This window comes from Falco peregrinus, chromosome 17, assembly GCF_023634155.1.
Source record: "Falco peregrinus isolate bFalPer1 chromosome 17, bFalPer1.pri, whole genome shotgun sequence".
Lineage (NCBI taxonomy): Eukaryota > Metazoa > Chordata > Aves > Falconiformes > Falconidae > Falco > Falco peregrinus.
This window is the reverse complement of record NC_073737.1, coordinates 4820338-4846320: the sequence shown is the minus strand read 5'-3', so window position 1 is coordinate 4846320 and position 25983 is coordinate 4820338. Positions and strand designations below refer to the sequence as shown.

Genomic DNA, 25983 nt, shown 5'->3' with positions numbered 1-25983 from the left:
AAAAGGGCGGGGCTTACGCTGGCAAGAGCCAATACGAGGCGGCCGGAAGGTGAACCCCTCCCCCGGCGCTTTCACAGCCTCAACGGCTCGACTGTCGACCGCGGCCAATCGGAGAGCGCGGAGGGGGCGGAGCGACGCCGATGAGCCAATCACAACAAGGCCTTTGCGCGGCGGGGCGAGTCGGGGCGTTGCCAGCCAATCAGAATGGGAGGCCGGCGGAGCGGCGCCGGCTGTGGCCGGGCGCTGCGGGGCATGCTGGGAGCTGTAGGCCGAAGGGCGGGAGGCGCGGGGCATGCTGGGAGCAGCGCCACGGAGTGCGGAGCGAGGCGCTCCGCCGAAGCCCTTCCGGGTTGCGGGGCCGGCATCCGCTTCCGCTTCGCCCCGGAAGTTCTGGCTGCGGCCTGGTCCTGTGCGCGGTTGCGGCCTGATTCGGTGCACGGCGGCGGCGCGGCCTCCAGCCCGGCGGTGCTATGGCGGACGTGACCGCGCGGAGCCTGCAGTACGAGTACAAGGCGGTGAGTGCGGCCCTGCGGGCTGCTGGGCCTGCCCGGCGCCGTGCCGGCCTTCCCCGGGGCTCTCCTCGCTGCCCACCCCCACTCGGTGCCGTTAACTCAGGGGGTTGCCTCAGACCCGCTGCCGGGCCCGTGGCGGCCCTTGTCCTCCCCGCGCAGGCGGCCTGCCTGAGGAGAGCTCGGTGTAACGGCCATTTACCGGGGCTGGGCGGCTACTCTCAGAACTGAAACCTTCTTTCAAGCTTTTTTCCGGATTTTTTTCCCCCTTAAACTGAGAGTTTCCGGCCATCGACCGGTAACAGAGCAGCCGGGTGAGGAGCAGGCCGGTTCTCTTGGTGGAAACAAGCCTTAAGATCAGGCTGGGTGGCTTAGGGCCAGCTTAAAGTCTAAACCTGTGCCTGATGGGGGGGTGGGTGGGTTTAAAATAGCACCCCGGTTAGTTAAAATGCAAATGAGTTGTGTCTGGAGCACAGTGGAGCGTGCTGTGTGTAAATGCAGCGGATGTGTGCGGTGCTCCGCCGGCCTGCCGTGGTTTGCCGTGGGTCCGGGATGGGGCTGACCCCCCTCAGCCCCATGGTGGGAGCTGCGATTGCCCCTCCTTGGCCCCTGCCAGCCCCTCTTCTTCCTTCTCCCAGAACTCCAACCTCGTTCTCCAAGCTGACCGCTCGCTGATCGACCGCACCCGGCGGGATGAGCCGACGGGAGAGGTTCTGTCCTTGGTGGGCAAACTGGAGGGGACCCGCATGGGGGACAAGGCCCAGAGAACCAAACCCCAGATGCAAGAGGAAAGACGAGCAAAGTGAGTGTGAGCTCAGGGCGGGGGTGGGAGGCGGGGTGCGGAGCACTGGCTGGAAAGTATTTGTGTGCAAAACACTCTGGGCAATTAATTTTTCATTCCTTTCTTTGAATAATGCGGCCTTGATTTGGTTTAGTGCTGTCAGCAGGGTAGAATTCAATGGTGTTGGGAATACTTTTTAGTGGAAAACGTTTCGGTGGCGTGAGCATAGGGCTACAGACCAAAACACCACCGAGCTGGAAGGTGTGGGGATGTTTTTTTCTTCATTTAGAGTCACTTACCCCGCAAAAATAAACTAGAATTGCAATCAAAAATTAAAATCGATCTTTTTTTCGCCTTTATTTTTCAAATTAAAGAGCCTAGCTGTGCTTGTGGGAGCAGGGCTGTGCTGGGGCGCTGACCCCAGGCACTCTGCTCCCCCCACCTCTTCCCAGGCGGAGGAAGCGTGATGAAGACAGGCACGACATCAACAAGATGAAGGGTTACACCCTGCTCTCCGAGGGTATCGATGAGATGGTGGGCATCATCTACAAACCCAAAACCAAGGAGACCCGTGAGACCTACGAGGTGTTGCTGAGCTTCATCCAGGCGGCCCTTGGGGACCAGGTGAGGATGGGGACGCCTCAGGATGGGACAGCACAAAGCCTGTGGATCTTTTAAGCTTTCCCTGTAATCCTGCGGGATGGCTTCGCTTCCTCAGTGCTGCCTGTTGGGCTCAGGGATGTTGCAGTGGTGCCTTTGTTGTGGGGGTGGGCTCTGTGAGGGTCCAGAAACGGGGGGACCGACAGTACACCCTTCACGTGACAAATTTCTTCTCTGTGCTACGCGTAATTCTTCCTGCAGCCGCGTGACATCCTCTGCGGAGCCGCTGACGAGGTGCTGGCGGTGCTGAAGAACGAGAAGCTGCGCGATAAGGAGAGGCGGAAGGAGATCGATCTGCTGCTGGGACAGACGGATGATACCCGCTACCACGTGCTGGTGAACCTGGGGAAGAAGATCACAGATTATGGTGGAGACAAAGAAATCCAGAACATGGGTACGAGAAGGCGTTGGTGTGGGCTGCGGTGGCAGGGACGGGGCTGGCAGAAAGTTGGGTTCCCGGTGCCAAACCCAACCTTGCTCTGGGGTAGTGTTTGCACAGAGAAGCCAGAAAAATGTTTGGATGGTTTTCAAGCCCCCACCCCCCGCCCCGGACCACGTTCTTTTCATCTTTTCCCATGCGCAGAGGTGTGGGTGGGCCTGCGGATCTGTGAACCCTGCATGTGGTGCCCAGATTTTCGGATGAATTTAACTCTCTTCTTCCTTGCAGATGACAATATTGATGAGACATACGGGGTGAATGTGCAGTTCGAGTCCGACGAGGAGGTAGGAGATGAAGAGCTGCAGGAGGCAGCGGAGCCTCTGCCCTGTCCCCTTGCTCCCAGCCGTTCCACTGGGATCGCGATTGCCCCGTTTCACTCACGTTGGGGAGCGGGTGTCGGCTTGGGCTGGGATGTCTCTGCCAGGAAAGGGGAAGCCAGATTATTTTGGATACTGCTTCCTGGCCTGGGGAGGATTTGTTGATTATCCTGCTAATCCAAGGCTTATCGTGAGTCAGTGGGATGGAAAACAGATGGTGATATTTAGATCTCGTGGGGAAACTTGACAGATCGGGAGGAAGAGAGAAATTCAGATGCGCTGGCTGGAGGTGTTTCATAGAAACACTCCCCAGGATTGTTTTTTGGAAGAGGCTGAGAGAACACTAAGAGAGACAAACACGAGATTAGCGGAGGAGGCGCTGGCAAAACCTCTGTAGAAAACAGAAGTAATCTTATCGCGTGGTCCTTGACCTGGGCGACAGCGTGATGTTCCTGTTAAAAGCACGAGGCAGGCTTTTTCCCCTCAGGAATAAATTGCCAGGTTATTCATTTCTGTCAAGGAAAAGCTGCTCTTTGATGTCAGCACAAGGCGGTTACCGGAACTCTCCTTTCCACAGGAAGGCGATGAGGACATTTACGGCGAAGTGCGTGACGAGGCGTCCGATGATGACATGGAGGGAGATGAAGCCGTGGTCCGTTGCACCCTCTCGGCCAACGTGAGTCACCCAGCGACACCCGAAGCGTGGCTTGGGGGCGTCTGGAGGAGGGTCGGGGGTCCTGTTGGTCTGTGGGTGGAGTTAAGGTCGTTTGTGGGGGGAAGAAAGAGCCTTGAAGCTGTTGTCTGATGGGGGCCGAAAGGAACGGTAAGAAATTTAACGGGTCTGGCAGCGGCACAGTGGTATCTGCTGGTTCTCTGCTCCTCTGCCAGGGCAGAGAGAGGCCCCAAACGCTCGGTCCGCAGCACAAATGTCGCGTGCCTGCTTTTCTCCCGCAGGGAAATAACATTTTTGTGGGATTTTCTTAAGCTTGTGGCATCGGGTGAGCTGATGAGTTCAAAGAAGAAGGATCTGCATCCTCGAGACATCGATGCTTTCTGGCTCCAGCGACAGCTGAGCCGCTTCTACGACGATGCCATTGTTTCCCAGAAGAAAGCTGATGAAGTGCTGGAGATCCTGAAGGTCGGTGGGCAGCTGATCCGCAGGGCTGTGGCCGTCTTGGAATACTTCTCTGTATTCCTGGGGGACAGGAATTTGCCCTGACAACTCGTTACCTGTGATTTTTTCAAATGAAACACGATTGCGGATGTGCCGTGTTTGCCGGCACGACGGATAAGTGCAGGACTAGGTCGGGGCTGGGCTTAACCCCCCGAAATCTTCTAAGGGGAAGGTGATTGTGGTTTTGTCAACGTTTGCTGGGAGGTGGTTGTAAGTCAGGTCTGTTTCCCTGCCAGTTTTGGTGCTGGTGTGTGTGACCCCCTGGGGAAGAAGGGGGTCAGAGCCGATGGGATGTTTCCCTGCAGTCTGGTGGGGTACCTGGCCTCGCCTGTAGCTGCTGTTCAGCTCCTCTGGGGTTCAGTTCTGCACAAAGCAGGGGTTCTCGTTGTGTGGGGCGCGGAGGTAACCGGTCATTCCTTGTTTCTTCTCCTCCCAGACTGCAAGCGATGACCGGGAATGCGAGAACCAGCTTGTTCTGCTCCTGGGCTTTAACACCTTCGACTTCATTAAAGTCCTGCGACAGCACCGGATGATGAGTGAGTGGCGTTTGCTTCAGCTGTCCCACCTTGTTGTTTCCCTGCTGTTCTGACCTGATTCTAGCACGACCTGGGGCTTTTTAACCGCCGTCAGCGTGGCTTTGGGAAGCTTGGGGACCTTGTATTGCTCCCTTCTTTCACTTCAGCCCTTAACCCTGCCTGCCATCCCCTAATTTTCTTTCCTCAGTCCTCTACTGCACTTTGCTGGCCAGTGCACAGAGTGAAGCTGAAAAAGAAAGGATCATGGGGAAGATGGAAGCGGATCCCGAGCTGTCCAAGTTCCTCTATCAGCTGCATGAGACGGAGAAGGAGGATCTCATCCGGGTAAGGCCAGAGGGAACCTCAGGCGGGCGAGGGGAGGGATTGTGGGATCCTTGCCGCCGTCTGTGGTCGTCGTTGGGCTGTGTGTTTCGTTTGTTCTTGGTGAGAGAGGAGCCTGCTGACTCAGCTGGCAGCTGGAAACCAGAGGAAACGTTGCTTAGGGTGATGGCTGAGGCTCGGCTGAGAGGGCGATATGTTTACCACTTCTTATTTTTCAAATCACTCAGATGTCTGCATTTCCAGGTTTGGTACGTTAGGGTCTCTGGATCAGATGGCCCTAGCTGGTAAATCTGAGGGATCTTATAAAGGGAAAAAAACGAAGGAAAATCATCAACCTGTCTAGACGGGTAAAAAAATATGCATGTGTATATATATATTTATTTATTGCCATTATGATAGCCATCTCATAATATCAGATTAATTCAGATAAAAATGAAGCTTATTCCTTGACAGCAAACTGTTGCTGCTTTACGTCCAATGTGGTGGACAATTTGTGCCCAGAAATGTTTTTGCTGGGCCAAGGGATCATTCTGAAGTAGGACCTCTTTTATCTATTTGACTTGAGTGATACGAATGTCATCCACTTGCGGCACTACAAATCCATTGTGGGGCTCTAGTAAGACTCTTAATCTTTTTTTTTTTTAAATTTCTAACGTACTGATGAAGGAAAAGAGAAGGGGAAAGGGAAGTGGAAGAGAAAGGGGAGGAGGAAAGGGAAGGGGAAGGGTTTTGAATACTTCCCTATATACCTTCTGCTTTCTATTTGGCAAGGTTTTCATCTGATGTGAGTAAACTATTCCATTGATTTTGCTGACTTTTAATGAGATAAGGACAGAACGTTGTAATTGATTAATGGCATACGAGGCAGAGCTTACATCCTTGTTTTTCTTCTGTATACAGGCAGAATGTGTGTTTGATTCCTGAACGCCACTATATGAAACTGTACCTCTCTGCCTTGCTCTGTTTCTGGATCAGGCTCTGATCTCTGTTACCCTGATACACAGTGAACGGGGTTAAGTTGGTGTGGGAAAGGTGTCAAATGTGACAAAACAAATGTCAGCATCTGCAAGTTTCCCGTTTTTACGCTGGTGTTAACTGGCTTGTAGCAGCGCTGGTTCACCTCTAGGCCCCCTTGATGAGAGGCCTGCTGCAATAAAACACCCTGGTCACCTCTGAGCACCACCTAATTACCTGGGCTTGGAATTGTGACGCTCCACGGGTTTATTGGCACGTAGGATTAGCTCTGCTTGGCCTTTGGATGATAGCAGTTCCGTGACTCATTTGAGGATTGCTTTTTGGGGGGGAATTAATACCATATTGCTGCTTTGTTGCTAGAAAAAACCCTGGTTATGTTGACGTGAGGGGCCAGTTTGGTGTCTCTGTGTTTGTGGAGCGCGGCTGGCCTGTGGCAGGTTGGGTGTTTGCAGGTTTGTGTGTCTTCACTCCCTGTTTCCTTTCATCTGCGCTCCTGGAAGGCGAGTTTACATCCCGGCCTTGGGGACACTGGTTTCTGCTGCCAAAAATTATTGGCTCTGGTTATGTGAATGCCTGTGCCTGAAAATAATCGTGGTGCGTGGCACTCTGGTTGCGTGGACGCGCTGGGTGCGAAGCTGTGCGTGGCAGGAGAGCGCTGGCAGTCCACGGAGGAGGCTCGGCACCTCTTCCCCAGGCCTGAATTCTCATCTCTTTGTGCAGGAGGAACGGTCTCGCCGGGAGCGTGTTCGTCAGTCCCGGATGGATACTGACTTGGAGACCATGGATCTGGACCAAGGAGGAGAGGTAAAACTCTTTCAAAAAGTCATCTGTGCCCAGCGCTTCTGAGAGGCAGCCTCAGTCAGTGCAGAAAGAGCAGCTGAAGTGGCGTGGGCAGGAAGATACCAAGGATAAGCCCCTGCCGTGGCACTTGCCAGCGGGATGCAGTTGCTTTCCCTCTGGTCCCAGGCTGAAAATGGCAGGAGAGGGTGGTTGCCTAACCCTTGCCCCTTTCCCGTTGCTGTTCCCAGGCACTGGCTCCCCGGCAGGTGCTGGACTTGGAGGATCTGGTGTTTGCCCAAGGTAGTCACTTCATGGCCAACAAACGATGCCAGCTCCCCGACGGCTCCTTCCGCAGGCAGCGCAAGGGCTACGAGGAGGTGCACGTGCCTGCCCTGAAGCCAAAGCCTTTTGGCTCCGAAGAGGTAGGTGACCTGCTCTGTTCCCCTTTATTTAGTGCCAGGTGTGTTGGGCGATGAGAAGGCTGAGGTCATCTGTCTGGATTTCTGTAAGGCCTTTGACACGCTCCCCCCGCCGTCCTTCTCCGTAGCTTGCGAGGAGAAGGATTTGGTGGGTGGGCTCTTTGGCGGATGAGGAATTGGCTGGGTGGTCGCATCCAGAGGGTGGCGGTCAACGGTTGAGCTGGCGCAGTGAGGAGTGGGGTCCCTCGGGGGTCTGTACTGGGACCAGTGCTGTTTAATTTATTGAGCAGTGACACAGTGGGATGGAGCGCACCCTCGGCAGGTGTGGAGGTGACAGCTGCGGGGATGGGGTGCTGGTCAGAGGGAGCTGGGCGAGCTGAAACGGGCTCACGTGAACCTCAGGAGGTCCAGCAAGGCAAGCGCAAGGTCCTGCGCGTGGGTCGGGGCCAGCCCCGGTGTCGGTACCGGCTGGGGGAGGGAGGGATTGAGAGCAGCCCTGCCGAGAAGGGCTTGGGGTGTCGGTGGGTGAGAAGCTGGACGCGAGCTGGCAGTGAGCGCTTACAGCCCAGAAAGCCGACCGAATCCTGGGCTGCACCCCCAACAGCACGGCCAGGTCAGGGGAGGGGGTTCTGCCCCTCTGCTCCGCTCCGGTGAGACACCCCCCCCTCGCCCGCAGCGCTGCGTCCAGCTCTGGGCTCCTCAGGTCCTTCCCGTCCCTCTGGGAGGACACAGACCTGTTGGAGCAGGTCTGGAGGAGCCCACCGGAACGATCGGAGGGCTGGAGCAGCTCTCCCGTGAGGAAAGGCCGAGAGCTGGGGTTGTTCCAGCCTGGAGAAGAGAAGGTGCTGGGGGGACCTTAGAGCGGCCGTTTGGTACCGAGGGGGGGGCTCGTGGGAAAGGTGGGGACAGACTTTTAATAGGCCTTGTTGTGATAGGACAAGGGGGGAATGATTTTAAACTAAAAGAGAATGGATTCAGGCTGGGTGGGAGGGAAAACTATTTTGCGGTGAGGGTGTGTCGCGACGGAGGGAAGACACAGTCGCTCAATACGACTGATCAGCAGACTTCGTTTATTGTCCCTTACAGTCACCTTTTATGCCTTGTTATAATTAGCTCATACATATTACAAAAGTTAAGCTCATTATTGGTTAGTTGCCTAAATACCAAGCCCGCCCCTAGTTTCTCTTCTGTAGTTATCTCTTCCCACCTGCAACATTCTTTTCCCACCGAAATCTTCCTGTTACTGTGTAACAAGAACAGCCAAAGACGGTGTATTTTTGCTTTCCTTCAGATAAGCTGAGAGCGATGTGCATTTTTGTCCAGCCAGCTGGACTATGTCTATGTGACCCTTTTCAGCTAGCCAGTTATCCACAATTCCCCCGTTTTTATTTTGGGCGACATAGGCTCGGTTGACCATTTTCAATAACAGCGTTTTAACACAGGAAAATACACAGCCAACTTATAAAATCTCAGTTCAGAAGTATAATTCCTGAAATACTTGAAAAATAAAGTTAGCTTGAAGCTTTAATTTAGATGCTCTTTCTGTTCCAGTAATATAAAAAGTTTAAAAAATTCAAAGGTAATTTTAAAGTTCTGAACGTGGACTAATGCAAGCTCAAAACCCGAAAAGAAACCAAACGGATGTTTGACTAGGAATATTTGCAAATATTTTAGTGGAAAATCCCTGACCATTAACAATTTTCTGTCCAAATAACAACTGCCCTTATGCAACCAACCAAGTCCATACGTTTTCTGAAGAATACCTCATTGATGTCAAAGAATTAACAAGGGGGAAAAATTAGTTCTAAGCTATATACATTCATAAGGGGATTTTTCAATAGTTACGTACAGATTTACACACTAAGCCATAATGGCTTGTAGGTGATACACACAAGAAGAGTATGTTGCTTATCTGTCTGAATGTCTATGCTAAATTTGACAACTGTGCCACAAGCCAAGCCTACATGGGTGCTGTGTTGTTATGCACGTTCCTTAACAGAAGCATAATAGACAAATTCCCAAGATCTAGTCCCCAACCTAATTATATTATTTTGTAGCCAATTAAGGAAAATAACACAAATGTGCATATCTACATGTGCACACACCTTTTAGTTCAGAACCGATCTGTGATAAAAGGCCTTAACCTTATGGCATCATCGAATCTTAACGAGTACAGTAATTAAAAATGCAGTCTTAATGTGATTTATGCTGACATTCCCCCAAATGCTACACGTGAGTATTTCTCACTCAACTGCCTCAAGTTAAAATAGTAGTATTTGTTAATATGTATTAAAAAATCATTAATTCTCTACAATAGCAGTTGACTTCCATAACACTATGTAAGCAAAAGAGGCTTAAGATGGGTTTTCTGAATACTAACAATTTATTTTAGACTGTCTAAACTCAGGTCTTGAAAGATTTCACTCTGCCAGACATAGAAACACTGTTGCACTCCAGTTGTGATATCCCTTTTCCCAAGTTGTCACATGCACATCTCGCTCAAGCAACGTTATTGTTAAAGTTTCTCTCTGCTACGTAAAAGCATATTGCACTTGTAGATATAAAAGACAGCACCCTTACTTAGATTATTACCTTATTACCTCATAACTCTTAGTAAACCTTGTATCTCTGATTTCATCACTTCAAAAATTCACCAGAAGGAGATAAAACCACAGCATCAGACTAAATTACACCTTAACTGCTGATTCAAATAAAGGCATTCTCTTCAGATATGCCTAATGCTTACAAATAATTTTGGCTGGTTTTGATCAAATAACTATTATTACAATAATGATCAAAACTAATAATCCCGTTTGCAAAATGCCTTTAAGCCAGCCTCCTAGTCCCAACCAATTTCCACATTCAGAATACAGCATAAATACAGAATACAGAATAAATTATTTCCATCAAAGCAAAAAGGCTTCTCTTTAAGCACAGAGATGTTTGCTAGTTCAAGGCAGAAACCCAATTCTTGTAGGGGACATCTGAAGCACTTTTTTTGGTGGGTTTGTAATCAATTCCGTATTTTTCCTTGAGAAGCTTAAGCTGTTCCTCTTGTTTCAGGAGTGTTTCCAACTCTGATTTGTCGACTAGGTCCGTATTTCCCAAACATACCATACATTTCCTCCGCTGTGATTTTATACGGCAGGTTCCGAATATAAAGGATCCGATGGATCTCTGGGGGCAGCCGGATGTCAGCTCGCTTGGCTGCTTGCATCGCCACGGCGCCGATCGGAGGGGGGGGGGGGGGTGCCGCCTTGGAGAGAAACCGCGGCCGGGACGGGGCCTGCCGGGCCGCGCGCCGCCACCGCGGGGGTCCCGGACGCTATCCCATACGCTAATAACCCGGGTAATGCCTTTTTACAATCTATGTCCTGAACGCTCCGCTTTTCTAAAAAGCATATGAGCGAATCATACGTCGCTTGTCTCTCCGTACCATCGTCAGCGCTGTTGCAGCCTTTGCGAGACTTCGGCGACGCGTGGCCGGCGGGACCCTCTGTAGGTGCTCCCGGGCGCGGGGACTGTGCCCTTCCGCCTCCTGCGCTGCTTTCAGGACCGGTACCCGAATCTCCGTCGAACCGTGGCTCGCAGGTTCAGCCCTCTCTAGGGTCCCTGTTCGGGCACCATTTGTCGCGACAGAGGGAAGACGCAGTCACTCAATATGAGTGATCAGCAGACTTCGTTTATTGTCCCTTACAGTCACCTTTTATGCCTTGTTATAATTAGCTCATACATGTTACAAAAGTTAAGCTCATTATTGGTTAGTTGCCTAAATACCAAGCCCGCCCCTAGTTTCTCTTCTGTAGTTATCTCTTCCCACCTGCAACATTCTTTTCCCACCGAAATCTTCCTGTTATTGTGTAACAAGGACAGCCAAAGACAGTGTATTTTTGCTTTCCTTCAGATAAGCTGAGAGCGATGTGCATTTTTGTCCAGCCAGCTGGACTATGTCTATGTGACCCTTTTCAGCTAGCCAGTTATCCACAAGGGTGGCAAAACGCTGGCACCAGAGAGGTGGTGGATGCCCCATCCCTGGAAACCTTCAAGGCCAGGTTGGCTGGGGCTCAGAGCAGCCTGATCTCATCCCAGGTGCCCCAGCTCATCGCGGGTGCGTGGGACTAGGTGGCCTTTAAAGGTCCTTTCCAACCCAATCCATTCTGTGACTCTCTGAGTCATTGCTGATTATCGTGACAGATACTTCCTGGTACTCAACAGGCTTTGCCGTGTCTGTGATTTCTTGAGGAACCGTTATTTTAAGCGAAGAGTTCCCAGTTTGTAGCTTCTCGCTGCTGGCGTGCGCGTGCTGTGCTGCTGGTTTCTGTCTGGGGCTGCCCGGTCCCGTTTAGCTGCTTTGCTCAGCCCCTCCGCTCCGGTTTGGTTCCAATGTGTGGTGTGGGCGGGAGAGCCGGCTGATCCGTGGTGTGTCTTGTGATAAATCGCCTCTTTTGATCGGTGCTGGTGTGGTCTGTCCTGTCCCGTTGTGGGAACATGGCGGGGGGGGTGGGGGGGTGAGGATTTGCTTTTCTGATGGTGTAACTTGTACTCGTTGGAGTGCGCAGGCTAACGAGCTCATTTGATCTCTTCCTAACCTGCTCCACAATCCCGGGGTGTGGAGCTTCTCCTCAGGCCATCTGGAGACAGCATGACCCTGCTTCTCCCCAGGGAGCATCTCTGAGGTCTCACATATGCGCCACAGCCCGTGTGGTACTGAAACAAAGGCGCTGAGCTTGATATTTTCCCTTTTCAGCAATTGGTTTCTGTGGAAAAGCTGCCCAAATACGCCCAGGCTGGATTTGAGGGGTTTAAAACGCTGAACCGGATTCAGAGCAAGCTCTACCGCGCCGCGCTGGAGTCGGATGAGAACTTGCTCCTGTGTGCTCCCACGGTAAGGATCCGGCTCTTTGGGCTCTGTGTGATGGGGAATCCCGAAGGATGATCTGTTTGGGTGGAAAAGGCTGGCCACCGCGGGTGATTCTTCACCCCAGCGAAGCCGTGAATTTGACGGGGCTGGTTCTGCTTGCATTCCAGGGTGCTGGCAAGACGAACGTGGCGCTGATGTGCATGTTGCGAGAAATAGGGAAGCACATTAATATCGACGGGACCATCAACGTGGACGATTTCAAGATTATCTACATCGCACCCATGAGGTCCTTGGTGCAGGAGATGGTGGGCAGCTTTGGGAAGGTGAGGAGAGGTTTGGTCTTGGCCCTGCTTGGACCGTAGGTTGGGGAAGATGAGCTTTGTGGCGGTGGCTTCTTCATGTTGCGTCGACAGAACGATAAAAGCTGTGGCAGAAGCTTGTCAGGAGAGAGTAGTTTGGGTTGCGTCTTGAATCTCTCCTCGCGTAGCCTGCGTTTGCTAGGCTCCAGGTGTGGGTCAGTGCAGGCTTTGGCTGGCTGGGCTACAAAATCCACCGTCTTTCTCCCAGTTCTGTAGTGGGATGAGTATGAAAGGGTCTGTGAGCATCTCAGGGCTGCGCTGCTTGGACGCCGCCCCTGGGAAGGCACGTTTATCCGGCTTAAGCGCCTGTTGGCTTCCTCCTAGCGCCTGGCGACGTACGGCATCAACGTGGCCGAGCTGACGGGGGATCACCAGCTGTGCAAGGAGGAAATCAGCGCGACCCAGATCATCGTCTGCACCCCGGAGAAGTGGGACATCATCACCCGCAAGGGAGGAGAGCGCACTTACACCCAGCTGGTGCGGCTGGTCATCCTGGTGAGCGGCGCCGGTGCCTGCAGAGCCCTGGCACCCAGGAGGGGGGTGACAATGGGCGCTGTGTCTTCCGGCGTGGCGGTTCCAGAACGTGTGGTAGCGCTTGAAGGGGTCTCTGGCGCTCGGTTGTGGAGAAACTCTGGCTTTGAGCTGTGGGATGGGCGTGCTTCGGTCCACGCAAGAGGGTTTGCTAAGAAAGTCAACCCAATACGGGTAAATAGAGCCAGTTTGGAGCGGGGATAACTTTGGTCCCGTTTCCTCTCGTCAGGATGAGATACACCTCCTGCATGATGACCGAGGGCCCGTCCTGGAGTCCTTGGTAGCCAGAGCCATCCGCAACATCGAGATGACTCAAGAGGACGTGAGGCTCGTTGGTTTGAGTGCCACCCTCCCCAACTATGAGGATGTGGCGACGTTCCTGAGAGTGGACCCAGCCAAAGGCTTGTTCTATTTTGATAACAGGTACCGTGGAAAGCCAGGAGAGAGATTTTTTATTTTTTTTTTTTACCATCAGGTTATGGGTAGCTACTGGGAGCTGGGAAAGACCGGCCTCCTGGGGCAGGCAGTTGAGTGTTCATCTGTGGGAGGGTGCCAGGGTCTCACGGGGCCTCCAGCCAGCTCCACGTGCATTTATTTGCTCGTGGATGTGCCCATAAATGCACGGTCGGGACTACAGCCGTTCAATACAGCCTGAGCATGTGCTAGGGTTCCTGTGGCGTTGTACTTGCAAGAAGATGCTTTCAAGAAGGCAGATAAAACTCTGCTGTACCTGTGTGCTGCAGAAGCTGTTTGAGGGAAGCTTAAAATAGGATTATGGTAGTTCCTGAAACACCATTTTTGCTCCCTGAGCGTGTGCATAGCAAATGTCCAGGCAACGGGAGTCCCTTGCTGTATAACCAGGCAGAACCGGAGCCATCAGATCTCCGAGGAAGCTGAGGCACAAAGGAAATGTGTGGAACTTGGCGGCAAAAAATCCAGGCTGCCTTTTGACAGGACCTTTTGTATCAGGGTTTCTCTATTCTTCTCCTCTTTTATGGACTTGGGTTTGGTTTTTTTGTTTTTTTGTTTTTTTTTTTTTTAACTCACCAGCTTCCGACCGGTGCCCCTGGAGCAGACCTATGTGGGTATTACAGAGAAGAAAGCAATCAAACGCTTCCAGATAATGAATGAGATCGTTTATGAGAAGATTATGGAGCACGCTGGAAAGAATCAGGTTGGATACTTTTATCGCTCCTGACACACTTCACTGTGGTTCTTGGGCTGGTGCTGCTGAGGCTGTTGGGAGTTGCTGTCGCTGCAGAAACACCGCAGCGGAGAACGGGGCAGGTTTGGGTGGTTGATGGCAGCCGGGAGAGGAAGGAATACGGGTTTTCTCTCCGTGCCAGCTCTCTGATTAACGTATGACGTGTCCTGTTAGGCTGAGGGGGTTGTTGGGATGCTGCCCTTCGACAGCAGGAGCTCTGTGCGTGGTTCACAGGGCACCTGGGCTAATTCTAGATCTCTTCTCACCCCGAACACCAGGAGCAGGTTGGGTCAGGGATCTCTTCCAGCTGCGGCCGTAGCGATTCCTCTCTCGGCAGCGGTACCGTCTGCTTGTTTAACAGGTGCTGGTGTTCGTTCACTCCAGGAAGGAGACCGGGAAGACGGCCCGGGCCATCAGGGACATGTGCCTGGAGAAAGACACCCTGGGTCTTTTCCTGCGGGAGGGCTCAGCCTCCACCGAGGTGCTGAGGACCGAAGCTGAGCAGTGCAAGGTAACTGCCTGGCCAGGGCTGTTTGGCACAGCGACGGCAGGAGCGCAGATACGAAGGTGCCACCAGTTCGGTGCAGTTTCCCAGCCTTTCCTCGAGGATACGCCGCTACCTTCTGTCGCTGCTTTTCCTCCCTGGTGTTACTTGGCTGGGGTAGAAAACCTAGAGCTGGTTGTGTTTCTGCTGCAGAACCTGGAGCTGAAGGATCTTCTTCCTTACGGCTTTGCCATTCACCACGCCGGGATGACGCGAGTGGATCGGACGCTGGTGGAGGATCTGTTTGCTGACAAGCACATTCAGGTGAGCCTCATGTCCCAGGAGTTCCACGTTTCTTTGGAGGAGGTACTTTGCAAGAAACGCTTGAGCCGTGTTTTCCCGTAGCCTTTTGGGCAAAATCAAGAGGATCAAGCATAGCCAACCCCCATCCCACTCTTCTTCAGGCACCAGCTTCAGCAGGCAGTCTTGGTTTTTGCATGAAGAATAGGAACTAAAAGCACTTGACCAGCAGTGGGGAGGGCAAGAACTCCCGTAGGCCTAGCTGCGTGTTTAAAGCGAGAGGTCTGCCCCGGAGAAAACTGTCTCCTCTGCAGTTGCTACTTTGGCAAAACCTCATCCAGGCACTTTCCTGGCTGCGTTATAAAGGGAAAGCAAAGGATTTTCTCAGGGTCATGCAGTGAGCTGGGAAATCTGGGCAGAGATCCTGCTGTTTATCTGACCTTCCTCTGCTGAGCTGTCAAGACAGTCACAGTTCTCCATCTTTGGCCCTTTTGTGTGTGTCTTTAATGTCAGGGCCAGCATTTTAGATTTATTTATTTTTTTTCCCCCCTAGGAAGAGGCTTCTGCCTGGTTTTGATCGTTGTTTTGCTCCTGCAGGTGCTGGTGTCCACAGCCACGCTGGCCTGGGGTGTGAACCTCCCTGCTCACACCGTCATCATCAAGGGGACGCAGGTGTACAGCCCTGAGAAAGGGCGCTGGACCGAGCTGGGTGCTCTGGACATCCTGCAGGTAAAGTTCTGGTGACAAAGGTGCTGCCGGCAGCCGGGGCAGGATTTTTCCTTTCCCGCTGAGGCACGGCTGGGACGTACTTTGGTCTTTTCTCAGTGCAGTCACTCCCTGTTCTCTCCTGCCAGACTGTCTCAGCTGTTCTGAGATCAGCCCTGCTGCGAGGGCAGAGGAAAAGCAGTTCAGCAGGTGGAGAGGACAAAGGGTTCCTCTCCCAGTGTCTTGATCAGACACATCCGAGAGATTTCCTTGTGCCTCCTGCCAGCCAGAAGTAAGAGCGGACTGAGCAATCTGGCAGGAAAGCCCCAGGACACGGCAGCAAGGAGAAACCGCCAAACTAAAAGCTTTTTATGTTTTACTGACCTCAACTTCTCGTTTCTTAGATGCTGGGGCGTGCCGGAAGGCCTCAGTACGACACCAAAGGAGAGGGGATCCTCATCACATCCCACGGCGAGCTGCAGTACTACCTGTCCCTGCTCAACCAGCAGCTCCCCATTGAAAGTCAGATGGTGTCGAAGCTCCCAGACATGCTGAATGCGGAGACTGTGCTCGGCAATGTCCAGAACGCCAAGGCGAGTGCCAGTCTTCGCTTTCCCCGGGGACCTGTGCCCTTTGTTGCACCCAGAGAGCTGGTGGCATTTGCAGGGGGCAGAGAGCGATCAGTGTTGCTGTTACTGCATGGGAGCAAAAAAATTTGCAGCTTTTGGTGCCTGGGGAGTAAATTTTTAAGGGATCTGGAAGGGCAGCCACGAGAACCACCAGCCTGTCAGGCTGGCTGGTGTGTCAGGCAAGTGGGTAGGTGCTTCTGGAATTCAGAGCAGAGTTGTCCACGCGAAGAAGGGCGCTGGGGAAAAAAAATCTGTGTGTGGAGGGTGAGTTTTTTGTTTTTAATTCCTTAATATTTTTCTGGTACTGGAGAAGAGCTGTGTATGGCACTGCTCGGCTTCCAAGCCCTGGTTTAATGATGACCCGTCAGGATGCAGCTGGGGCTCAGCCTGCCATGTCCTGCGCTGGTGCTGGGAGCGCCGGGCTCAGAGCCAGAGCGTTGCCCTCGCTTGCCGAGAGGCGTGTTAGGTAGTTAGTTGGCTCTTGGGGCCAAACGTCGGTGTTTCCTCAGGATGCGGTGAATTGGCTGGGCTATACCTACCTGTATATCCGGATGCTGCGCTCCCCCACGCTCTACGGGATATCCCACGACGATCTGAAGGGGGATCCGCTGCTGGACCAGCGCCGCCTGGATCTGGTTCACACTGCAGCCCTCATGTTGGACAAGAACAACCTGGTGAAGTACGACAAGAAGACGGGGAACTTTCAGGTGAGGCAGGACCCAGGAAAGGTGCTGTGACCGAGCAGGGCTGGATGGGAGCATCCTCTGGCTGAGGGAAGGGATCTCGCTGATTAAATACGGACCCCAGGGAGCGCTGTGTCGTTCAGACCTGCTGTGGTGCACCTCTGTGATTCCAGGGAGCTGGGTGCTGGCCTGGAGAGTGCGGGTGTAAACCCTGACCCTCCGTCTGTCACTGTGGTGTGTTTGCTGCCGTCTCCTAAGCCGGTGCACGTTCCCGTTGCGTTTTCGTTGCCTCAGAGGCTCTGGGATGAGAAAGGGAGGGAACCTGTCCTGTGTGGAATTGTGGAGCAGCTTTTCCAAGTGATTTGTAGCCTGAGAGTTTGTGCTTAGCTTGTCCGGAGGCGTCTGCCCTGCTGCAGCCAAGTTCCTCTTCCGTGTCTTCCGTCTGTGCCGTGAACAGACGTCACGGTGTCTTTCTGCCGCTTCACTCTGGCCGTTGTCCTTGTGGCAGGTGACAGAGCTGGGCCGCATCGCCAGCCACTACTACATCACCAACGAGACGATGCAAACTTACAACCAGCTCCTGAAACCCACCCTGAGCGAAATCGAGCTGTTCCGCGTCTTCTCGCTGTCCTCGGAGTTCAGGAACATCACCGTGAGGGAGGTACGGAGCCCCTGTCCCGAGTGAGGCAGCCCTGAGGCATGGCTGGTGGTGCTGCAGGGGAAGGTGCGGAGCATCTCTCCTGCCTTGGTTTTCTGCAGGAGGAGAAGCTCGAGCTTCAGAAATTGCTGGAGCGAGTTCCCATCCCGGTGAAGGAGAGCATAGAGGAGCCCAGTGCCAAGGTGAGCCCCCGCTGCCCCCTCACCGTAAGGGAGCAGTGATCCTTGGGAAGGAGCTGGCACGCTAAATGTGTGTGTCCGTGTCCCCCCCCAGCCTGATTTCTGTTCTCTTCCCTCTGGGAAGTCCTGGGTTGTCTCAGAGATGCTCGGAGAGCTGCAGGTGCTGTTGCTGCAGCCTCGGGCAAGCAATCCCCAGGGAACACTTAGATCCTGCCACGTGCCCAAGCCCGCCCGGATCACGTGCTGGTGCAGAGGGCACTGAGATCCATTCTGTTCTGCTTCCTCCAGATCAACGTGCTCCTCCAGGCCTTCATCTCCCAGCTGAAGCTGGAAGGGTTTGCTCTCATGGCAGACATGGTGTACGTCACGCAGGTGAGTGAGGAAACGCAGCTGGAGCATCTCTGTTCCCTGCAGTCCGGCCAGATCTCAGCCTCAGCCAACTGTTTGCACTTTGGGAATTTAGTCTGGGGTCATAAACGGCTTTGGCGATAACTAGAGGTGGAGTAACGGCTGTCAGGACGGAAATTATATCTTGATTGAAGTCTCTTAAGTTGTAATCAGAATAATTCAGCGCTAGAGGACTACAGCGTAGCCGCCTTCTGCTGCCACAAAGGCCAAGTTCCCAAGGCTGGGCATCAAGTAACTGCTCCACTTGTAGGTGGTTGGGATGAAAGACCTTTAAGTATAACCGAAAACTTAAAAGAGGGCTTGTAAGAAAGGTGGGGACAGACTTTTTGCCGGCGTTTGTAGTGATAGGGCAAGGGGGAACGGTTTTAAACTGACTTGGTAGACTTGGGTTGGGTGGAAGGGAGAATTTATTTACGATGAGGTGGCGAGACGTGGGAACAGGTCGCCCAGAGAAGCCATGGATTGAAATCCCAGGTGTCTGAAGTCCGCTTGGATATGGCTCGGAGCAACCTGATCGAGTGAAAGATGGCCCTGCCCGTGGCAGGAGGGGCAGACTAGCTGACGTTTAAAAAAGTCCCTTCCAACCCAAAACATTTTATTGCCGTATTAACTGGGCAGGGAAATGGGTTGCAAAGAGGGAAGAGTGAAATGGAACGATGGCAGCCGAGCTCTGAGCTGCTCTCTGTTCTCCCAGTCCGCCGGGCGGCTGATGCGTGCCATCTTCGAGATCGTCCTGAACCGTGGCTGGGCACAGCTCACTGATAAGACCCTCAACCTCTGCAAGATGATTGACAAACGGATGTAAGTGAGATCTCGGAGATATTTTCTGATTCTGCATCAGCCTGCCTGGGTCTGCAGCGTTTTAGGAGGGGGCTCGTGCCTGCCGGGTTGGGAAGGAGCTGCCGCGTCGCTCTTCGGCAGCGTGGGGAAACTCGTGCTCTGAAGGCTTTTCCTCTCTTGTTTCTTTCCCCTGTGTCACCCGTGCTGTCCTCGCAGGTGGCAGTCCATGTGCCCTTTGCGCCAGTTCAAGAAGCTGCCTGAAGAAGTGGTGAAGAAAATCGAGAAGAAGAATTTCCCCTTTGAACGGCTCTACGACTTAAACCATAACGAAATAGGTACGGAACCACGGGCAAGCGCGGCAGGGGGAGGTGTCGGCCTCTTTATTCTCCTCTGCCGTGTTTTAACTCGGAGACTGGGGGACTTGTTGGTTGAAGGAGCTGAACTGGTGAGGGTTTTGGTACAGCCTGGTGGTAGGGCAGAGACTTTTCCCTGGCACCTTCCAGCTGCCTGGATTGCCGATCCTGAATTCCGTTCCGTTCGGGAGCTGGAGTTGGTCACCCTGTTGTCCGTCTGTCCTGATGGCAGCAACTTTCTGTCACAGGGGAGCTGATCCGGATGCCCAAGATGGGCAAGACAATCCACAAATACGTTCACCTGTTTCCAAAGCTGGAGCTCTCGGTCCACCTGCAGCCCATTACCCGCTCCACCCTGAAAGTAGAGCTCACCATCGCTCCCGACTTCCAGTGGGATGAAAAGGTGAGCCGTGCAGCTGGGTGTCACCAGGCTAAAAAAATACGGTGCTGGGGGGGTGGGGGATTGCTGTGGGAGGGCTGGTGGGAGCTCCCGGAGGGCTGGAAAAGGGGGGATCTGGACCTCAATACGAAGGTAACCGCTGCCCTTGCTTAGGTACACGGTTCATCCGAAGCTTTCTGGATCCTGGTGGAGGATGTGGACAGCGAAGTGATCCTGCACCACGAGTACTTTCTGCTGAAAGCCAAGTACGCGCAGGACGAGCACCTCGTCACCTTCTTCGTGCCCGTGTTCGAGCCGCTGCCCCCGCAGTACTTCATCCGGGTGGTCTCTGACCGCTGGCTCTGTAAGTCTCGTTCTGCCAGGAGCACCTCGGTGACACGGCAGCGGGTCCCCTGGGGTCTGAGGGGGTCGTTCAGGCCCCTCTCTTAGCGCTGTGCTGTGGGAAAGGCTCCTGAGATCCAAGCGGCGGCAGGGCTGGGGGTTCTGCTGGCGGAGGGAGCTCGGGGATGAAGCCACCGGAGTACTGCCAGAGGTGAAAATGTTTTTCCCTGTGTCTGGACAGCCTGTGAGACCCAGCTGCCCGTTTCCTTCCGCCACCTGATTCTCCCTGAGAAGTACCCTCCTCCGACCGAGCTGCTGGATCTGCAGCCGCTGCCCGTGTCAGCTCTGCGAAACAGCGCCTTCGAGAGCCTCTACCAGGACAAGTTCCCTTTCTTCAACCCTATCCAGACCCAGGGTGAGTATTGCCTCTGCTCTCCTCCTCCCAGCTGCCTCTCGGTGAGCCTCGACCCTTTTCGTATTCACAGTCCCGTAGCCTTGGTTTTGTGGGGTTTATTCACGTGATGCCAGGAACTTCTGTCCCAAATGGTGTATCCCCGCTCCCTTCCTGAGCCTCTTAGAGGTCTGAAGGCTTCAAATCTTGCTCCGTGGCCCAGAGTATCTTTGATAGATTCCTCAAGTACCTCAGGCAGCAGCAGGTTTGCTCCTGGAAGCTGCGGCTGTGCCGACAGCGTGGCTCAGATTCCCAGAGCCAGCTGGCCCCAAATTTCTCCACCTGGGCTGCTGGTAGGGCTGGAGTAGGCGCGAGGGAGCCCACGCTGCCCTGTCCGTGTTTCTCTGCCTGGGCTTAGCCAGAGTGGGGAATTCACACCGAAAAGCCACTGTGACAGATTTCAGCCTGTTTTTCCCAGCGGATTCTCGGCTGGAACTCTTACACAGCCTTTTCCGTAGCTCCTTCTTGCGCGGGCTGGGTGTGGGCTGTGTTTTCCCTGCCTGTTTCTGGAGCTGCGATAGAAACCTGTGGAGATCCTGCTATAACCCGCTCTCTCCTGCCTTGTCCGTCTGTCCCCAGTGTTTAACACCGTTTATAACAGCGACGACAACGTCTTTGTGGGTGCCCCCACGGGAAGCGGAAAGACCATTTGCGCTGAATTTGCCATCCTGAGGATGTTGCTCCAGAACTCGGAGGGACGCTGCGTGTACATCACTCCCATGGAGGCCCTGGCAGAGCAGGTAAGCCCGGCATCCCGCGGGAAACCAGAGCCTTACCCCCAACTTAGATTTGCTTTTTTAGCCCTCGTTTCCCTTTCCTCACCCCTTCTTTGCCGGCACATCCCTCAGGATGACTCCAGAGTCTTTTGATTAATTGTGGTGTCTCTGAGGGAGCAGAGAGACACTGTCCCACCGCCGACCTGCTGGTGTTAAGGGCACGTGGTGGGATTTGTTCTACCAGGAGGCTCTAACAACAGCATCCCTTGTATTTTTTGGTAGGTCTTCTTGGACTGGTACGAAAAGTTCCAGGAGCGTCTCAATAAGAAGGTGGTTTTGCTGACGGGGGAGACCAGCACCGACCTGAAGCTGCTGGGCAAAGGGAACATCATCATCAGCACCCCGGAGAAATGGGATATCCTCTCGCGACGCTGGAAACAACGCAAGAACGTCCAGAACGTCAACCTCTTCATCGTGGATGAAGTGCATCTCATCGGGGGTGAAAATGGGGTGCGTCTGGGAGGGAAGGAGGGCGCGTTTGAGTGGGCCGCGTCGTCGCGTTGGTCTCTGTGGCTGAGCCGTTGGGGGGGGGGGGGGTGGTTGCTTCCGCCTCGTATCTGGTTTGAGGTCAGCTTTTCCTGCTGGGAGTTTCCCCGAGCTGCAGGATGGGTTGGGATTAGGAGGGCTGTATCCTTGGGGAAGCTCAGGAGTGGGATGCCCTGGGGACTGCTCGGGCTGAAGTGGCCAGAGCTCAGCCTGGAGGGGTGGCCGCGGTGTGGCCAGCTCGGCGTTCCCCTCCCGTTCCTGCTACAACCTGCCCTCTCCCACCCGCAGCCGGTGCTGGAGGTCATCTGCTCCCGCATGCGCTACATCTCCTCCCAAATCGAGCGCCCCATCCGCATCGTGGCCCTCAGCTCATCCCTGTCCAACGCCAAGGACGTGGCCCACTGGCTTGGCTGCAGCGCCACTTCCACCTTCAACTTCCACCCCAACGTCCGCCCCGTGCCCCTGGAGCTGCACATCCAGGTAGGCTTTGGGCAACCTCATCTCCTGCCCCTTCTGCTGCGTCTGCCGCCGCCGGTGTCACTGCCTGCTCCTTGTCCCCTGCAGGGCTTCAACATCAGCCACACGCAGACTCGCCTGCTCTCCATGGCCAAGCCCGTCTACCACGCCATCATGAAACACTCACCCAAAAAGCCGGTCATCGTCTTCGTCCCCTCCCGCAAGCAGACGCGCCTGACGGCCATCAACATCCTCACCACGTGCGCTTCCGACGTCCAGAGGCAAAGGTACCAGCGTGGGGGGCCCTGTCCCTCCTCCAACCGAGGCAGGGACGGGTGTTTGGGGTTGTTTCTCTGGGCTGAGGGACAACTAGCGATGGGAAAATGGTCTTGGGGAGGTGTCACTCGGTGTCACCAGGGAGAGGGACAGGCTTGCTGGGCTTGGCAGCGGGCTCTTGACTCCCTGTCTCCGGCAGGTTCCTGCACTGCGCCGAGAAGGATCTGGTACCCTACCTGGACAAGCTGAATGACAACACTCTGAAGGAGACGCTGGTGAACGGGGTGGGCTACCTGCACGAGGGGCTGACGGCCATGGAACGGCGAGTGGTGGAGCAGCTTTTCAGCTCCGGTGAGCGGGGTGCGGTGGGGACGCGCCACTTCTTGGCATTTCAACCCTTTTTCCCAGAGCTTGGCAGCGCCCGCAGGCTTTGGGCTGGTGCTAACAGTCACTCGTGTCACTTCTCTGCCTCCCGGGTCCAAAAAAGCTGCGGTCTTGAACTTTACCACCTTTCCTGGGCTTCCCTGTATCCCGAGGCCCGTCTGCCGGTGCGCAGAGCCCCCACATCTTTGCACCCCCGGTTCCTGCAGCCCCGGGGTGCTCTGCCCACGGGCTGACTGCTCTCCTCGCCCGCCTTGCAGGTGCGGTTCAGGTGATGGTGGCCTCCCGCAGCCTCTGCTGGGGTATGAACATCGCCGCTCACCTGGTGATCATCATGGACACACAGTACTACAACGGCAAGATCCACGCGTGAGTGTGTTGCGCCGTGGGCAAGGCCAGGGTTTCCCTCGGCGTCCATCCTGCGCTGAGCACGAGGGAACGAGGCCCTCATCCCGAAGGGCTTCATCCCTGGCCGGGCGGAGGCTGGGAATCGCCGGGGAACGGTGGTAGCTTTCCGTGGAGCTTCGTTAACTCTTCTCTCCGCGTCCCAGGTACGTGGATTACCCCATCTATGACGTGCTGCAGATGGTGGGCCACGCTAATCGCCCGCTGCAGGACGACGAGGGCCGTTGTGTCATCATGTGCCAGGGGTCCAAGAAGGTGGGTGAGGAGTGGGGCGCCATTTCTGGCCTATGACTATCTCGTCTCCTGCCTGGGGGCGTGGATTTCTTCTCCCAGCTTTGGGCAGGCTGCTGTAGAACGCTCACTCGGAGCCCTGCTGCCTGCGAGGTGCTCCAGGATTTTGGAAGTGCTGGGGTTTATTTACCCCTTCCCTCTACTCCTGCCCCCCTGTAGGATTTCTTCAAGAAATTCCTCTACGAGCCCCTGCCGGTGGAGTCGCACTTGGATCACTGCATGCACGATCACTTCAACGCCGAGATTGTCACCAAGACCATCGAAAACAAGCAGGACGCTGTGGATTACCTCACCTGGACGTTCCTCTATCGCAGGATGACGCAGAATCCCAACTACTACAACCTGCAAGGTGAGCAGAGGGGTCTGTGCCGGGGCTCGGAGGACATCGGGGACCCCACCTGCCGCGCTCCATGCTCGCAAGAGCGGCTTTTCTCCCTGCTGAGGCGTTTCTGAGCCCCACCGCCACGCCACTGTACCCGCAGGCGTGTCCCACAGGCACCTCTCGGATCACCTCTCCGAGCTGGTGGAGCAAACCCTCAGCGACCTGGAGCAGTCCAAGTGTATCAGCATCGAGGATGAGATGGACGTGGCTCCTCTGAACCTGGGGATGATCGCTGCCTACTACTACATCAACTACACCACCATCGGTAAGGGCCGCGTGCCGGCCGGGTACCGCGCACGAGCGCTCGCCGGTGCTCCTGCTCTCTGTCCCCTCTCTGCGTCGCTCCCCGTGCCACGGGCGATGGGGAGAAGGATGCTGTGCGCACGGTGGGGCGCGTAAAACGCTCTCCTTCAGCGTGAGGCGGCGCGTTGTCTGCCTGAAGGCATCGCTTGTACCGCGGGGTTCGGCGCTGTCTGGTTTGCCCTGACCCCGTACCTCTGCGCCTTCCCCCAGAGCTCTTCAGCATGTCCCTCAACGCCAAGACCAAGGTGCGAGGGCTGATTGAAATCATCTCCAACGCTGCCGAGTACGAGAACATCCCCATCAGGCACCACGAGGACAACTTGCTGCGGCAGGTGAGCGGCAGCGCGGCAGCCGGAGGGGACAGATGGGGGTTCCTGCGGTGGGGGGAGGGAGGAAGAAAGCGGGACCTGGTTTTGGCTCTCTGGAGTTAACGTGCTGCTGGGTTTTATCGTTTCTCCCTGTAGCTGGCCCAAAAAGTCCCCCACAAGCTGACCAACCCCAAATTCAACGACCCCCACGTCAAGACCAACCTGCTGCTGCAGGCTCACTTGTCGCGCATGCAGCTGAGCGCCGAGCTGCAGTCAGACACCGAGGAAATCCTCAGCAAGGTACGAGGGGGCGGCTGGGCATGTGTCCCCCCCCGCCTTGTGTCGTTGCGTTGTGTTCCTGCCCTCTGACCTGTCCCCATCCCTCGCATCCAGGCGATCCGGTTGATCCAGGCCTGCGTGGACGTCCTGTCCAGCAACGGGTGGCTCAGCCCCGCGCTGGCCGCCATGGAGCTGGCGCAGATGGTGACGCAGGCCATGTGGTCCAAGGATTCCTACCTCAAGCAGCTGCCTCACTTCACCTCCGAGCACATCAAGCGCTGCACCGACAAGGTAAAGCGCGGGGCGAGCGCTGGTGGTTCTGCCCTTGCCCGAGCCCCCCCGGTTAAGGGCAGGGGCTGAAATCTTCCTTCTCCCAGGGGGTGGAGAGCGTCTTCGACATCATGGAGATGGAGGATGAGGACCGCAACGCCCTGCTGCAGCTCTCGGATGCCCAGATCGCCGACGTCGCCCGCTTTTGTAACCGTTACCCCAACATCGAGCTCTCCTACGAGGTGGTGGAGAAGGAGAGCATCCGCAGGTGAGGTGGGGAAGGGGTGGCGCAGCCCCCTCGGTACAGAGGGGGGTGCAGGGGGGGCCGTCCTGACCCTCCCTCTCGGTTCTGTCGCCGCAGCGGGGGGCCGGTGGTGGTGCTGGTGCAGCTGGAGCGTGAAGAGGAGGTCACCGGGCCCGTCATCGCTCCCCTTTTCCCGCAGGTAGGTGCCAAACCTGGTGAAAAGGAGGGGGGTGGGGGGATTGCCCCCCCTTCCCCGATGTTGCCCCCCAGCCCGTTAACTCTGCTCCCTCCGGCAGAAACGCGAGGAGGGCTGGTGGGTGGTGATCGGCGACTCCAAATCCAACAGCCTCATCTCCATCAAGCGGTTGACGCTGCAGCAGAAAGCCAAGGTGAGCGGGACGGGGATGGGGACGGGGGGCGGCCGGCACCCCCACGGACGCGGTTCGGACGTGCCGGTTCTCCCCCGACGCCGGTTTTTCCTTGCCGCGTAGGTGAAGCTGGATTTCGTAGCCCCGGCTACGGGGACGCACAACTACACGTTGTATTTCATGAGCGACGCCTACATGGGCTGTGACCAGGAGTACAAATTCAGCGTGGACGTCAAGGAGGCGGAAAGCGACAGCGACTCCGACTAACGGGGAGGGGGAAGGGGGGGGGCTGCGCCGCTTCCCGAGGGGCCGTGGATCCCGTTGAGGATCCCACCGCAGCTCAGCCACCCAACCCCCGCCGCCGCAGCGCTCGTCTCTCCTCCCTTTGCGTGGCTTCTGTGTCTTCCCCTTCATTATGTTGTTTTTTGTAGGTTTTTTGTTTGGTTTTTTTTTTTTTTTTTAAAGTATTGATGCATTGTACAGTGTTTTTTAGACCGGAGTTGCGCGCGGAAGCGTGACCGGAATAAATCCCAGAACCCAA

General features: G+C 55.1%; 1 protein-coding gene across 1 annotated transcript; it reads left to right on the top strand.

Annotated features, from left to right (window-relative positions):
- The first annotated feature begins 357 nt into the window (after window positions 1-357).
- SNRNP200 (small nuclear ribonucleoprotein U5 subunit 200) lies at window positions 358-25983 on the top strand. Its single transcript, XM_005234240.4, has 45 exons — window positions 358-515; window positions 1148-1311; window positions 1743-1914; window positions 2152-2344; window positions 2618-2673; window positions 3284-3382; window positions 3692-3844; window positions 4317-4416; window positions 4604-4740; window positions 6433-6516; window positions 6741-6914; window positions 11659-11796; window positions 11940-12095; window positions 12456-12626; window positions 12892-13085; window positions 13713-13836; window positions 14228-14377; window positions 14564-14674; window positions 15248-15379; window positions 15760-15948; window positions 16494-16691; window positions 17176-17328; window positions 17427-17507; window positions 17793-17876; window positions 18607-18713; window positions 18909-19027; window positions 19294-19448; window positions 19599-19788; window positions 20008-20181; window positions 20797-20957; window positions 21216-21443; window positions 21768-21959; window positions 22044-22222; window positions 22411-22562; window positions 22853-22961; window positions 23144-23252; window positions 23448-23637; window positions 23771-23935; window positions 24184-24305; window positions 24438-24581; window positions 24675-24851; window positions 24938-25098; window positions 25192-25273; window positions 25371-25463; window positions 25566-25983. The coding sequence occupies exons 1-45, from the start codon at window positions 471-473 to the stop codon at window positions 25707-25709; spliced, it is 6411 nt and encodes a 2136-aa protein (XP_005234297.1). The 5' UTR covers window positions 358-470; the 3' UTR covers window positions 25710-25983.

What these genes read in the sequence shown, in the direction of transcription:
- SNRNP200 (XM_005234240.4), top strand. Translation starts at nt 471, where the DNA reads ATGGCGGACGTGACCGCGCGGAGCCTGCAGTACGAGTACAAGGCG. An exon ending in TGGTGCGGCTGGTCATCCTG is followed by an intron (nt 12,627 to 12,891) that starts GTGAGCGGCGCC and finishes TCCTCTCGTCAG; the next exon opens with GATGAGATACACCTCCTGCA. An exon ending in AGAAGACGGGGAACTTTCAG is followed by an intron (nt 16,692 to 17,175) that starts GTGAGGCAGGAC and finishes TCCTTGTGGCAG; the next exon opens with GTGACAGAGCTGGGCCGCAT.